Raw genomic sequence first — 16,143 nt, forward strand, 5'->3', positions numbered from 1 at the left:
GAAAGAAGAGAAGAGTTTCAAGCATAATGGGAAAGGTGTAGGAATTAGCTAAACAATTAACATCTCTAAGCAGCTCTGTTTTGACTATTGGAAGAGATTGGAGACTAAAGAATGAGATTCAGAAAGGAAGGGCAGAAGTAGGAAAGACACAAATAGATATCAATTTGGCAGTGATGTACAGAAGAAAGACCTGTTACAAATGAAAGAAGTTAAATGGATGGAGGCTGTGCGGGGAAACAAAATATGAAACAAAGCCTCCCTGCTGCTAAAAAGTCTTCCATTGAGCTTAATGGGCATAACGCCATCCATAAGGTGGCCCTGACCATGCCTCTGGAACACCCCTGTTATGCCAGCAGTGGCCCTGGGACACTGATATGGCACTCAGCACCTCATTGGTGCATCCCAGGAGGCTGCAGTGGCTGCCCACCAGCAGATTTGCCTCTCCACCAGGGTGAGTGCCTCCGGGAGCATATTTCTGCCAGCGTAGGGCCACACCACCTCCACAATTCCCTTAACACAAACACACCACACTCTAGATTGGGCTGTAACTGTTTGGTAGATTAGGTTAGTGAAAAACTTTGAAAACTCTTGTTTGAACATGCAGAGATACAGAAGTAATTATAAATCAGATACCTGCAAATAGGTGGGACACTGTTTTAGTAAATTGTTATTATCTATATAGTCAGACTCTTTTTCCTTAAATCATTGTATTCAGTCTGTGACTTTTTGATTGCCACTTATTGCAACTACCATCAACTCAAAAAAAGTCACATGAGTATTGTGTGCCCTGTGTACCACCCTTCCAAACACACCCATAGAGTAGTCTAAGCTTAACTATTAAGTATATAACAGTTGCCTTTTAAATTGTCAGAGGACCTTTGAGGACTCTCCCAACTCAACTAGGCCTCAGCTAGCATTTGGACTGAGAAAAAGAGCTTACAAGTCTTAAATATAACACAGAACAGTGTGCAGACTTTCACATTCTCCAGAACATATAAAAAGAATTCTGGATATTAAAAAAAATGCTTCCCTATGTTAAAAGTTCCATTCAAGTTGAACTCTAGCGATTCAGGAAACAGTGTGGTTAGAAACTCTCTCCATGCTAATTTTTCTCTGTATAAGGAGTTTTTATGGGATAGTATTCAACAGCAGTAGGCTCCATTCCATCACCTCATTCAGCTGCATCCAACACCATACCCAGTATCCCTTTATTTCCACAACTGTGATATCATGTACAATCTGTGTTGTGTTTTTATTTAAAAAAATTGTTAGTTTTGTCTTTAAAAGGTAAAGGTAGTCTGTGCAAACATCAGGTCATTACTGATCATCCCAAAGTTTACTAGGCAGGCTACATTTATGGGATGGTCTACCATTGTCTCCCCCAGTCATCTGCACTTTACCCCCAGCAATCTGGGTACTCATTTTATCAACTTTGAAAGGACAGAAAGCTGAGTCAACCTTGAGCTGGCTATCTGAAACCGACTTCCACTGGGATCAAGCTCAGGTCATGAGCAGAGTTTTGACTACAGTACTGCAGTTTATTGCTTTGTTCCATGGGGCTCTTGTCTTTCCTTGGGCCCGTATTATTGATGAAACTATTCCCACTTCTAAAGAGTTTCTCATATCCTTCTCTTCTCTCTTCATCACCCAGGATAGAGTTGGATGGTTTGAGCACCCCAGCTGGATGCTCAGGCTTTCAACTGCAGGAGCTTGTTCTGTGCCGGTCAACAGCATTGTGAAACTTCTCTCCTCAAAAACCCTGCATGCCTTTCACTTCCCTCTATCCTCAGAATGAGGCACGGGGTCTCAGGCAAGAAAGTGAAATTGCTAGTGTACCTGGAGGAGAGAAATCTAGCTATGGCAAAATGGAGTAAAACCACCATGACCCCACTGTGGCCCAGCTTGTCTTTTCCTGGGTAGCAGTTTTCATCCATATGTCCCATTGTAGCAGCTGCTCACATGCTGGGATGAACGCACCTCAGAGACTGTAGATAAAGGAGAGGGATGTTGGAGAGGATCACTCTTACTTACTTGTCCTCCAGTCTTGGCACTAGTAAGCACCAGCCAGCCTTACTTGTTTTCCTGAAACCTGGGCTCCTTCCACACATGCAAAATAATGCACTTTCAAACTGCTTTCAATGCTATTTGAAGCTTTGCGGAATAGCAAAATGCACTTGCAAACACTTGTGAAAGTGGTTTGAAAACGCATTATTCTGCGTGTGCAGAAGGGACCATGGACTGAGTACTACATTGTGAAAAAGTACTGAGAAGAGCCAGATGTGGCTCCTGAGACACTTACATGCCTTAAATGAAGGATATATTTTGATCAACTTTCACTAAAAAAAAGATGAAAATTAAACAAGATTTATGCAAAAGTGATAGTTCTTTCTTTGAAACAGAGGTGGATTCTGCACAGCCCAAATTTAACTGGTGTAGGATATTACATAAACCGTTTTGAGGGGGGAGGGACTTCATACCAATCCTGTTCCCAAAACGAGTTTGATCCATTTATTTGCTCTCAACCTTTTTCAAAAGTTGCTAAGTCAGCGATCCTTTTGCACAGTCCTAAACTGGAAGCGCTCCCACACTAACACAACAGGTAGGAAACACTTTATTCCCTCCCTTATACTTGTTCACTGTACATTTGGTGCCATCCACTATCAGGAAGAATCTGCCAACCTGCCATTCTGTGCAGGTCACCCAGCAGGTTGTGGACAGATTCTCTGAGTGCCTGACAAGGTACAAAGCCCCCCCCCCCCCCGCTTGTTTTCCACCCTGGCAGCAAGTATGACCAATCTACAGCAACATGTTCATTATTTCCCCGCCATTGCAGGGAGATCTCTTCTTTTCTTTTGTGTGTTGCACATGTGCAGCTACACAGGTGCAGCCGATCATATTGTGGGACAATTAACATAACTGCAGGAGTTCATTTCTGTATGCCTGCACAGCTGCACATATGTTATTGATTTTTTTTTTAAAAAGAGAGAGAAGCACCTCCATGCAAAGGCGCAAAAGCAACCCAGATTGTTTCCATGGGCTCCAATTGCTGCCTGAATGGATGAAGGGCCCACATGGGAATGGGGAAAAGGAAAATAGGTTCCTTTATAACGACTGCAACCCGCTATACATATGCTGTGTGGAATCTACCAAAGAAGTACTCAAGCAGTTTGATCTTGTTTTGTGAATTCAGTGCATTAAACCATAGGCTGCCTCTTGACCTTATGGTGCTATTTGTTTTAATCTGATGTTGCTTGAAGGTAACATCTTGAGAAAGTCTTGTGGAAAGTAGTAACACTTGATTGCCAATGAAATATCAATAGCTGTATTTTTTATAGGAACATATATGTCTCAGTAATTTGTCACTGTACAGATGAGAAAGAGAAACCTGAAGGAGCAGAGGGATTTCAAGGCTAGATTACTAGTACTCATCTAGAATGTTATCCTTGAATAGAATGTAGGCATTTGGCTGCTGTGTAAATGTTGCAACTGTTGCACAAATTTATCTGAAATGAATATATAAACCAGCAGATATTCAGAAATCTTGCTGTTTGCCATCATCTGCTTTTAAAATGAGAAACCTTTTAAAAAAATAAATCTTTTGTATTTTGGGAAACTTTAAAATTATTCTTTTGAGCATGTGAATAGCATAAGTTCTAGATGAAGTATAAGACATCTGTTTGAACAGCTGGGCCTGTAGAGGGCTCCCCATGTCCGCTGCCTCTGAAGTGGAATGTTGATATCAAGTTCCTACGTACCTGAAAACTTAAGACTTCTTCTGATTGTATTATGGAACATTCACAACAAGATGAAATTGCCTGTTTTGCACAAGATATTAATAAGACCACATGCATTTAATTACAATCTGTAATGTTTTTGTTCTTTCATTTGTTTCCTAAGTATTTTCTTTGCTTTTACAGATTCCTACTAGCCAAAAGAAAGAAGGTGTTTATGATGTGCCAAAAAGTCAACCTGTAAATGTAAGTATACAACATGCACTGCAGTGGAGACAAATTTGTACTCTGTACAGGTTTATGGAACATTTAGAAGATTTATCACAGCAAATTTCAAATATATTCAAATCACTTTCTTGTTTCAGTTGTGTATGTACTATGACGGGGGGTGGGGGGGAAGCACAAGCCACTTTTATAATATGTGATTTATTCACTTATACATCCTTACTCATTACAAAATATAATTCTAGATTGTATTAATTAAATATAGGACACTAAGACTGCAAATATTTATTGGGTAAAAACTGACCAGTGGGCAATAGTTCGGGATATGGAGACCATGGAAGAATATTTGACTTTTGTTTCCTGTATGTCTTTGATTGTGCATACCTCTAATAATATCACTACTTTTGATCTACATGAAAAGCAAGATATGAATCTGGTAAATCGATAAATAAAAACATAGAAAATATCATATGGTTAACTTTGTATTTTGCTTTTCTGCAAGTCTAAACGTACAAAAATTGGATCAGTATAATATTCAGCTAACTATTTGGTTGTGTTACCCTTTTTTGTACACAAACACTTTTGTAGTGTTTAAAGGAAGCTACCATTTCATAGGCAGATGGAAAACTAATAGTATTCCAATTTTTCTACTATTCCTTACCAGACAGCAGATCAAAGGCCCCAGCAAGGCCAGGCCCTGGCTTCAGCAGCAAAGCAAAACCATACCCATTGATTTAGCCTTCCACATACTTTCGCAATTGGGTACTGGACAGTGCCTGCTAATTTTGTGAATCTCTGATTGGTCAGTAAATTCCATAAGAATCCACTGACTAATCCTGTCAGTCCTTCCTTATTTTAGAGTGTCTTTCTATCATTCTACATTGGGCAGTCATGAGCTTCAGCTTGTGCCTTTAAGAAGAATACCAGGAAGCTCTTTAGCCTGAGTGTAAGGAGGAACTTGGCTGAGGTCCAGAAAGGCAAGCAGGCAAAAAGACTAAGATTGATTAAGGAGGCAGCTGACAGTTTGCAAACCTTGGACTGATATCAAGTTTAGTAAGGCTTTTGTTTTACTCTTCCTGTTAAGAAAGCAAGGAGTCAAGCTTACTGGAGCACTGTTCCTTTTGCCCTAATTGACTAGCTATCCCTTCTTGGTTGGTTCAATTTGAATTTATAGAAATGAGTTATTTTCCTAGTGGCATAGTGGCTTGGGATAGCACATGCATATTTTATAGATTTTTCTGTACCCCTTACCTTTGTGCCTCACTTGCCTTGCTTTTGCTACAGCTCTGGTTAATCTAGATAAACACTGAAAATTGGAAGTACAATTGAGAAATGAAAGTGAATTGGGTATAACAGTAAAAAAGTGTATGCAACATAATTAATTTGATATCCATGCCAGTTTTGAACACTATGACACCTTATGCTTTTCCTGCTTCCTTTCTATAGTGATGATAATGACCAATCGTCTCTTGCCTTCAAATTACCACCTCTGGTGGTGCCACAGGTTATTTATGCAGAAAGGCAAATAAAGCAGACTTTGTCCTAATGGTACATCTTAAGTGCCTCATGAGTCCTTGGAATGTTGCAGTTTACTCAGCATGTGAAATTAAACCTTGCTGAAGTACAAGCTTCTTAATGAGCTGTTTTTGTCATAATTTTGTTGCAAAGCCTTCCTATTATACACACATGTCAGGTTCTGCTTGTCATGGTGTTTTTAGCAACAGGAGGCAAACCGTAAATACCCTTCACTAAGCCTGTCACTCAAGTCACAATAAAACCTAATCTTCCCATCAACATGTCCAAACTATCTGCTTACAATTTTATGAAGGCTTTCAAACAGCTCATCATGGTGCTATATAAAGATGTATTCCCCCCTCCATTCCCCACCGCCTGCAATTGATTAGTCATGTATCCCTGGGCAGAGTGAGTGTCAACTGTTTACAAATCAGGATATTAGGACTCAATCCACACTGACAGTGAATGGGTATAGGACCTCTGAAAGATGAATGTCTGCTAAGTTCTAGCTTCATTGGAATTCTACTTTGTAATTGCCAATGTTGTGCTGGTGGTTTTTCATGTTAACTGTGCAAAACACCTTTCCATGGATACAAGACTGCAGCATGCAGAAATGGCCTAATAATCCAGGCAGTGAAGCTGTGTACACATCAATATGCGTATGCTTATGCAAATCTGTCCTTTTAAGACAGGTTTTCTGTTGTTAATTGAAAGATGGAATTGTTTTTGAGTGAAAGGTGCAGGAGACCTGTTCATATATTACAGTGAACATCACATACATGTATACATCTGTAAGAATGTCACCATGCACTCATTTTTGGTTGGAATCAGGAACCAGATAAACATGGGGTTTGTATCACATATTCAGCTATCCTCACATTGTATCACATATTTAGCTATTCTCACATAAACATGGGGTTTGTATCACAAATTCATCTATCCTCACACTGAATGTTACCATGAGAATAATCCAATGGATATATTCCAAAAAAATTAAGTGTACATTGTACATGGATTGTACATGCATTCACTGTAATTTGTGATCAGGGCTTCTCTGTGCAGTGTATATTTGATTTTTCTTTATACATGCATTCAGTAATTCTCCTTACACACAACAATGGAATGTATGATTAAAACCCTGAATTTATCCAGACACTGGTAGCTGCTTTTGTTGGTTAAGTAAATGTGTGTTAGCTCTTTCCACCAAGCATATGTACACATGTGCATGCAGGATGTCTTTGTGTTCACTATAATGTGCTAGAAGAGCTACTGTTTTCCCATTCAAAGGTTAAGGTTAGGCTATGAGTTACCTCAAGCTGCCATGGTTGTTGCTGGTGATGTCATATAAATATTTTAATGCATACTAAATAAATAAATATTCAGAAGTTGATTTATGCTCTAGCAATCATGGAGAAACACTGTATTGATCAAGGCAGTAATTCCATGAATTCTTGGTATTCATAGTTTCAGTGGAATGAAATAAGGACCTGGGAATATTAGAGTGGGCATCTGCGCTGTTATTTCCAGCACTCAACAAAAATAAACTGAGCTGTGATACGTATTTTGCATTAGACACTTTTTGAAAATCAAAGATCTTTCACAGATAACAATAATTACAATCTGTTCAAGTGTAATTTTGAGCTTCCCACATTTTAGTCTTAAATAAGAGCTTATTTAAAAAGGCTGTTCATTATTTCTTCTGTATTTTGCATGCTTAATTGTGGATATAAAACATACAATTTCATAGCATTTAGCATCACACCTACTTTCTTGTAAGTAGTGCTAACCATTAACAAGCCTTCTTAATATGAACATGTGGCACAATCCATAGGGATGCTTTATTGTGGACGTATGCCTTTTAGAATCTTCATGTTAGGGTTCTACATAACCTTAACCAATCCAGTTGTGATCCTTTAGTTGTTCTTGGGTGTGGCAGTCTTGGTCTGAGAGAAATAATAATTCCAATGAAAAGGAAAAATAGGAGGAATTCAAAAAAGCCAGGGTGGTTCCATAAACAGCTTTTTAAAGATTTGAGAATTTTAAAAGACTTGTTTCGAAAATGGATAGAGGTCCGTATAACCAAAGAATAATATAAACAAATAACCAGTGCTTGTAGGAAGAGTATTAGTCAGTGCTCAGCTCTCACAGCTAAGGGTATGCCAATGAAAGAATTTTACTCCAGTGATCCTGGAGATTTTTTGCTGTCCTTTGGGCATAGAGCTGGGGGAGTGCAGGAGGGTAGTTGTGAATTTCCTGCGTGGTGTGGGGGTCAGACTAGATGAACCTTCTGGTCTCTTCCAGTTCTGTGTTTCTAAGTACCAGTATCTCCTCTTTGTGACATGTGGTATCATTATTGCAAAAAAATGACACAAAGGGGAAGTTTACCAGATCAACATGGCTCGAATGGCCTGGTCTGATTTCTACAGGTTTCTTTCAGATCCGTTTTCTTGGGTCTTTCATCTTTTCCCTTTCCCTTCCCAGTTAGGGTCTGAAGGAGGTTCACAAAGTGGAAGCTGGTTGGTGAAGGCATCTTCCCACAAATATGTCCTCAGGTAAATGGGACAAGAGCAAACATCCTGTCTTGATTCTGACTCCTCACTAACCTTATACAAGTGCCAGTTGCCTCACCAAGCTCTTCCCTCTGCAACAGCCATTAGATCAGGGACAAAGGTATAGATTTTTCATGGGGTGGGTTTGGGGGGAGGAGCCACACCCCACCCGCCACTGGGGGTGTGGCCATGCCTCCCCAAGCCCCACCCCCAGCCTCAGTGCTTATAAAAGCAGCTCTCCGAGGCCAGGGACAGTGCTTATAAAAGCAGCTCTCCGAGGCCCTCCGGGCAGAGGCATAGCTAGGGAAAATGGAGTCCGATGCAAAATCTGTTTTGCGCCCCCCCCCCCCCCTCCATGGGCGGACACTGTGATGCTGCAATCCACACCCAAACAGCATCATTTTCAATGGTGTTTAAACTTGGGAGTCCAGATTCTCCCTTTAAATCCACCTTAAAGGTAGAATCTGAGGTCCACAGTTAAAACAACATTGAAAGTGATGCTGTTTGGGGTGTATTATCCCCCACCCCGAAACAGCATCACTTTCAATGTTTAAACTGGGGATCTCAGGTTCTCCCTTTAAATCCATGCCAAAGAAGTTGGATTTAAAAGGAGAATCTGAGGAAATTTGGGGATTGCCTGCTTTCAGGGGTGCAATTGTTAAGCTAGCAGCACCAAACTTTCAGGGTATCTTTACGAGACTCTCCTGATGATACCACCCAGGTTTGGTGAAGTTTGGTTCAGGGAGTCCAAAGTTATGGACCCTCAAAGATTTAGTCCCAATCACCTATTAGCTCCCATTGGAAACAATGGGGGATGGGGCACCCCCTTTGGGAGTCCATAACTTTGGACCCCCTGAACCAAACCTCACCAAACTTTGGTGGTATCATCAGGAGAGTCTCCCAGAAAATCCCTGAAATGTTGGTGCTGCTAGCCTAAAAACTGCACCCCCAGAATGCCAAAAACTGAAAAAAACACTTAAAATACAAAAAACACAAATGGGGCGAAGCTTCAAACATGTAATGGGGGGTTAAACCTGGGAAACCCCCCCTTATTTTCATCCTTGCAAGAGATGATTGACATTGGAAAGCAATCCCAACAATCCCCTTTTGCCAAACAGAGCAAACAACTCCCCAATTTGGCACTTCCTATCCTTATCAAAACAGATGAGTGTAGAGTGGATTGTCTGCAGCAGAATCCGGGAAGAGGGCAAGCCAGAATACCCTTTCTCCTGGACATGATTTCCAAATATCTTTTCAAAACTGTTTAGGATTCTTAAACCCAAAGAAAGAAAAATCCCATGCTTCAGGCCAAATGCTATAAAACAGCATTTTGTAACTGTCAATTTTTCTTACACCTTGCTCTGAAACCTTTGACCAGATCATCCAGTCAGAATGGCTATCTGCAGCAAATCCTCCTAAGATTAGCCTGCAAGTTGTACATCTTATCACTGGGAGTGATACAAAGGTTTAAGATGCCTCTCACAGGTGACCTGGAGCTGTCCTTGGTTCCACCTCCATAATCTAACTGACTCTGATAGGTTATCCAGAAAGCCTTTCAACAGATGTGCAACAGTAACTCTAAGGAGGAATTTGGAAGGTTTTTTTTTAATTTCCAGTACTCACAAGAATAAAATGCCTTTCCAAACACATTCTCATTCTCTTGGCCAGAAACTATATTTCATTTTCCTGTTAGAGAAACCAACTGCATATCCTAAATCAAAGCTTCTAAAGTAACTTACATGATTACTGAAATCATTACAAATAAAATAGCAAATTAAATATAAAAACCCAACAACAGCTCAAATGCTTAAAATGCCAAAGCCAGTTTGGCTAACCAACAACAGATAAACACACTGTCAAAAATAGCAAACCCAGAACAAGATATCAAACTCAAGTAAAAGTCTCAGGGAAATTATAGTTTCCACCTAGCACCTAACAATAATGAGACTAGGCACCAGGTAAATGAGTGTGTGGAAGGATTTCCACAGGCAGGTTGCCATTACAAAGAAGACCTAGCTTCAGTAACTGCCATGCAAGGTTCAGGTACTCTGAGCAAGGTGTCTGGGAAAGTTTTGAATTGATGGAGATTATAAAAAAGCATCAGGTCCTTTAAGTTCCTTGGTCCCAGGAACATTTAGGGCTCTTGAAATCACTATATTGAGATCTTCAAGATGGTTCTAGTGGACTGAACAAAAACAGATACACACAGATATTCTGCATTATTCAGAAAAAAATGTGTTCAGGTAAAATTGTTCAATTGTAGCAGAGATATAATGCAACGTCTTTAAGGCATCTGCAGATTGTTTGGAGGCCCTCCTACTGATCCCACTGTCCTATACATTTTTTCAACATTTAGTGCTGAAAAATGCAAGACATTGTCCCTGATTTCACACTGGGATGAGCCTCCATTTTATAAAATTATTTGCCGCCAAAAAAATCTTGTCAATGGGTGGTGGGATGTGTGTGTGTGTGTGTGTGTGTGTGACTTGATTCTGACCTGGATCAGCACAGAGCAGAGGGAAAATCAACTCCTGCCTTGTCCTTCCCTTGCTGGCAACATTTCAGATGGGAAAATGGAGGGGCAGTATATGCAGGACAGAATTTTCAATATCTGATCCTCAAATCTAATTACTTGCTGGGCCCACAAGTGTTTAGTTGTTTGCTTGAGACTTCAATGGTTTCTTATACCTGTAAGAGGTGTTCATGTTTCTATATCTGCATGACTTGTTAATGCAGTCACCTACCTGGTACCTGGAGAGGTGTCATAAAATTTTCCCCCCAATTGGGAGAAACAGCATCACTTTCAATGTTATTTAAACTGGGGACCCCAGATTCTCCCTTTAAGGTGGATTTAAAAGGAGAATCTGGGCTCCCTAGTTTAAACAAGTGATGCTGGAATCCATACCCTAAGAGCATCATTTTCAGTGGTGTTTAAACTAGGGAGCCCAGATTCTCCTTTTAAATCCACCTTAAAGAGAGAATCTGGGGTCCCCAGTTTAAACAACATTGAAAGTGGTGCTATTTTGGGGTGGATTCTCCCCCACCCTGCAACAGCATCCATTTCAATGTTAAAACTGGGGACCTCAGATTCTCCCTTTAAATCCATTCCGAAGGGGGTGGATTAAATAACAACAACAACAACAACCTTTATTAGGCATTGAGAGAATAAAAGAAAGAAAGAAAACAAGCATTGGCAGGATGGGGGTGGATTTAAAAGGAGAATCTGGGGACATTTAGGGGGTGCCTGCTGTCAGGGATGCAATTATTAAGATAGCAGCACCAGGGGGTTGGGCGGTATATAAGACTAAAAAATAAATAAAATAAAATAAATAAATTTTGGAGTATCTTCATGAGCCCCTATTGATGATACCACCCAGGTTTGGTGAAGTTTGGTTCAGGAGGTCCAAAGTTATGGACCCTCAAAGGTGTAGCCCCCATCTCCTATTAGCTCCCATTGGAAACAATGGGAGATGGGGCACTCCCTTTGGGAGTCCATAACTTTGAACTCCCTAAACCAAACCTCACCAAACCTGGGTGATATCATCAGGAGGGTCTCCCCCAAAATCCCTGAAATGTTGGTACTGCTAGCCTAAAAATTGCGCCCTCTGCAGGCCAAAACACTGAAAATACAAAAAAACCCACAGACGAACCTGCATTTTGGCGCCCACCACAAGGGGGCGCCCTAGGCAACTGCCCACTTTGTCCAATGGGAGGAACGCCTCTGGTATAAACACTTGTTTTTTTTACTATTGCTTCTTGGGTAAGGGTAGTATTGGTTGGGACTGTACTTCTTTTAGATGCCTCACAAGTCAATACTGTCCCAGTATGGAGCCAGTAGAGAAAGCTTTGCAGTATGTAAGTGGGTGAAGTCAGGACAAGTAGCAGACAGGATAATGGGCTTGATTTCTATATTACTGGTAAATAAACTGCTTCTGTATATTTGGGTGCTGTGTGGTTTCCGGGTTGTATGGCCGTGTTCTAGCAGCATTCTCTCCTGACGTTTCGCCTGCATCTGTGGCTGGCATCTTCAGAGGATCCAGCCACAGATGCAGGCGAAACGTCAGGAGAGAATGCTGCTAGAACACGGCCATACAACCCGGAAACCACACAGCACCCAAGTGATTCCGGCCGTGAAAGCCTTCGACAATACATTGCTTCTGTATAGTTCAGTATTATTTTACATGTTCACTGTATGTTGTTGTTGGTGGTGGTGGTGGTGTTATTAATTGAATTTAATAGACTGCCCTACCCCCGAAGGGCTCAGGGCGGTGCACAATAAAACCAACAACAAACAATATAACATAATGTAACAATAAAAATCAAAAGGTGCATTAAAATCCATTAAAACAGTAGCAACATCATAACACGCAAACCTCCATTGTAAAGAGACGTCTGAATCAAACTCCCTATTTCATACCCCCTTGGGAGGGGACCGACAGATTGCGGTAGATGGTATGCCCAGATGGTACAGGGGGCATCAGGAGGGGGCGGACAATCCACGGCTAGCCTCCTCGATGGCCCAGTGGTTATAGTGCCATATCAATTCCCTGTGAATCTGTCTGACCTACTCAATTTTCAGACATTTTACTTTCTCTACTTTCACTGTGGCTTGTGCTGTGTCAATCATGGTCTGTACCTATTCCTTCTTGCATAGTTTTTCTTAATTTTTTATATTTTCCCTTTATTTTTATCATCTAATTTATTAAACTGGGTGTCAAGTGAGAGAGACTCCCAGTGAGTTGATACACATGGACACTTACCACAATAAAAGGTGAATAACCCTGGCAAAGTGTGTGTAATGTGGGTCACATTTGGCTTATGCAGCTATTCAGAATTCATGAGAAAGCTAAGGGAAATTCTTTGGCCAAATCCTCTCTAAAAATTAAACACAGATACAACCAGGTTTCAAAAGAAATGGCACCTTTTCATCGATGTTTCACCTTCCCCACCATAGCATGTGTGTGATAAGGACATCCATCTCAATCACGCTTTCAAACAGTGCAGCAATCCCCACTACCGTGCAATCGAACACTCAATCTGCTCAACTGCAACTTCCTTTGTCGTCCTGATTGTCTGTTGTGCCATGTTGGGGCAGGAACTTTTTTTGTTGTGCGAAAAAACATGCTAACGTTGAAGTGAGTACGGTTCTTTCGTGCACACATATAAGCGAGTAATGTTCTCTTGTGCACACATTTAAGCGAGTAATGTTCTCTTGTGCACACGTTTAAGCGAGTAATGTTCTCTCTTGCACATGTTACAAAAATAGACTCAGCTAGCGCGAAACAAAAAAAGGCTGCACACACATCGCAAGCAGCCCGCTGTGCTTTGATTAGCTGGAAGGCATTTGCATCACTCTCTATGGCGGGAAATTTGAAACCACATTAGACCCCTGAACCTCCCCATCAATCTGGATTGGAGACGTGTTTTTTTAAAGGTTCACATTCAATCAGGTTCGGGAAAAAACACGTGATGAGGGTGGGGAGTGCCAGAATCGGGATGAATCTGTGTTTGGCGGTTCAGCTGAGGGAAGTTCGTCATGAAATCTGGTTATTTTGGGTGACTATCTCGGGATTAATCGGCAGTGGGGATATCGCCTTCTTCTTGGTGTCATCTCTTGTGTGAAGAACACTGACTGGTAAAAAGAGGTACTTCCTAACAGGTATCTCAAAATCACTAAGAATAAAATTTAAGCAAAGCTCAACTTTTCATTTCAAAACTCTGTACTATGTATCCACAATTTCCAGATTGTCTGAACATCAGTACTTGAACCTATATTTGAATATACTTTGTACATTTTTCATGTACATTTTTTATGCTTTCTTAGTGCCATAAATTTTGTAGGCAAAAGTGATCTCCGAGGCCCTTTCTGCACAGACAGGTGAGTAGGGGGTGCACTGACATAGTTGCAATTGGTGTACCCCCCGGGGCCGTTCGCATGGGCCCACTGCTTTTTTCCCACTCTTACCTCCTTTCGGCTGCCGTCGTTGTACAGAGGCCAGGAAACACATCCCCGTGTCCATGGCAACACCTCCAGGGATAGAGGCCAGGAGGCATGTCCCCTGGCTCTATACAGCGGCAGCAACCGAAAGGTGGCATTTTCCAAAAGAAAGAAAACACCAGTTTAGGGGGTATTCGCTGCTGCTGTTGTGCTCCAGCAGCGGCAGCGGTGCGAACACCTCCCCCACACCAGTGTTTTTACTGGCCCCTTGTCACTCTAAATGGCCTGTGCAGAAGGGTCCATCTAGCAAAAAATTGTTGAACCCTGCTCCACTGATATATTTATTTGGTTTGTGTCATGGAATTTATTGAATTGTTTGTTTTCAAAGTAGTGGCGGTTTGCTCAGATAACCATAGTGGTTTCAGAGTAAAGCATCAGCGGTAAAGGTGACAGTGTTTTGTTGCTCGGCTCCAGAGGTTCAGTTCACAGTGTAGCAAGAAGCCATCATTAAAAGAGCACCATTGCAATGGAAGTATTTGTAACCAGTCAGCATACAGCTATGGTCTCCCCCTCAGCCTAGACTGTCAACCTTATGACATGTTCTATATGTTGCAATGGAATCTTGCTAAGTGACCTCTAACAACATACATTTTATTTTATGCCACTTGCATTTGATGTCTTGCACTTTTCTGTCATGTCTCAAGTCCACCTTTGTTTGTTTTTCTTGTACCTTGGATTTGAAAGCAGTATCCAGATGGTGTGCTGGGAAGCATCTGCATGCATTGCCCTCCAGCAATGTGTGCAGCTTGCTTAAGCAAGGCAGGAAAGCTATTCCACATTCCACTCAGACATTTTATCATCCATTTACTGGGGCATTTATTTTTCTGGAAGATTATACAGTATTTTATGAAGGCCGCTTTGACATGTAGATGGCTCTATGAATGGAATACTTCCAAGTTGTCAAAATTACATGAAAACACTAATTATTTTAAGGCATTTGCTCATTCTTCCTTTGCATTTCCTTTTTTAATGTACCCATGTTTAGACATTGCCACACTGTGCATTTCCTGCCGGTGATGAGGATTGAGCAGAAAAATGCACAAATACAATGGTAGCAGGATGTGGGAGGTATATTTTACTACATATTATAGACAAAAAAGGTTATCAGTTGTTTGCTGGTTTTGGTGACAGCCCTGTGTTTATAGTGAAGATACTCAGTCACCTGCCTCTTTGGCTCACATCCTGTTCAGCTATTGGGAGCCAGGAGCCAGTGTCCAAATTTATTCAAATACGTTCATTTCACATGTGTTGTCAACTGCTCACTACACTCACCATTTCCTTTGTCAAAATCTGAAGTTTCTACCATTAGCCAGTAGTCATGGACTGTATCTTCAGAGGGGTAAGAAAAGCTGCCCCTACTAAGGAAATGACAGCCAACAGGGTGGAGGCACTTCTGGCACTGCCCCTCTCTGTACTCTGCCTACTTGTCACATCAGCACAGGAGATTCCTGCTGTATAGCAGTTCCCCTTCCCACAACACCTGAGTCTCAGCTCAGCTGTTAAAGCGAGGGGGGGGGCATTATTAAAGGGTTGACAGGAGGGATTCCAAAGCTGAGCAATTTCATTTTCTCCCTCTGTTTATTGATATTGGCAAATATATATATATCTCCATTTTTTTTTCATTTTGAGCAAATTAATGCTGTTACACCATGACACCAGGATTGATTATTTTTTTAACAAATGTTGACTGTGGCTAGCATTTCAGAGTTTAACAGTCAGAACTGTAAGAACTGAAGGTGCAACAGTGTGGCCCTGCACAAAAGTTGCTACTGTACAAACTCACTTACTCTACCTGTACTTCAACAACTACCATTAAAGCAATCTAATTAGGAGTTCCATTTATATTTTATCCCCAGAGTTCATAAACATAAGTTCTCCTAGCAATCATTTTCATGTCATATTTTCAGGATGTCTAGTTTAAGCTACCACTAAATATTATTATTATTATTATTATTATTATTATTATTATTATTATTATTATTATTATTATTATTATTATTATTATTATTATTATTATTATTATTATTATTGGTTGATTTCACAGCTGCCAGTTCTTTAGCTGGTTGTTGGCCTTCATTACAATTCAAGCCTCACCCAGAGGCCTAAAAAGTTGTAATGTATCGAT

General features: G+C 40.9%; 1 protein-coding gene across 9 annotated transcripts in view; it reads left to right on the forward strand.

Moving 5' to 3' along the window:
• DAB1 (DAB adaptor protein 1) overlaps window positions 1-16,143 on the forward strand; it is an 833,814-nt gene that overhangs the window by 780,539 nt on the left and 37,132 nt on the right. For all 9 annotated transcript variants that reach the window (XM_048498960.1, XM_048498957.1, XM_048498955.1 and 6 more), the window contains one exon: window positions 3,918-3,977. In XM_048498960.1, coding sequence (XP_048354917.1) covers window positions 3,918-3,977 — 60 coding nt within the window. The remainder of the gene's footprint in view (window positions 1-3,917; window positions 3,978-16,143) is intronic.

Source organism: Sphaerodactylus townsendi, linkage group LG05 (genome assembly GCF_021028975.2).
Source record: "Sphaerodactylus townsendi isolate TG3544 linkage group LG05, MPM_Stown_v2.3, whole genome shotgun sequence".
Lineage (NCBI taxonomy): Eukaryota > Metazoa > Chordata > Lepidosauria > Squamata > Sphaerodactylidae > Sphaerodactylus > Sphaerodactylus townsendi.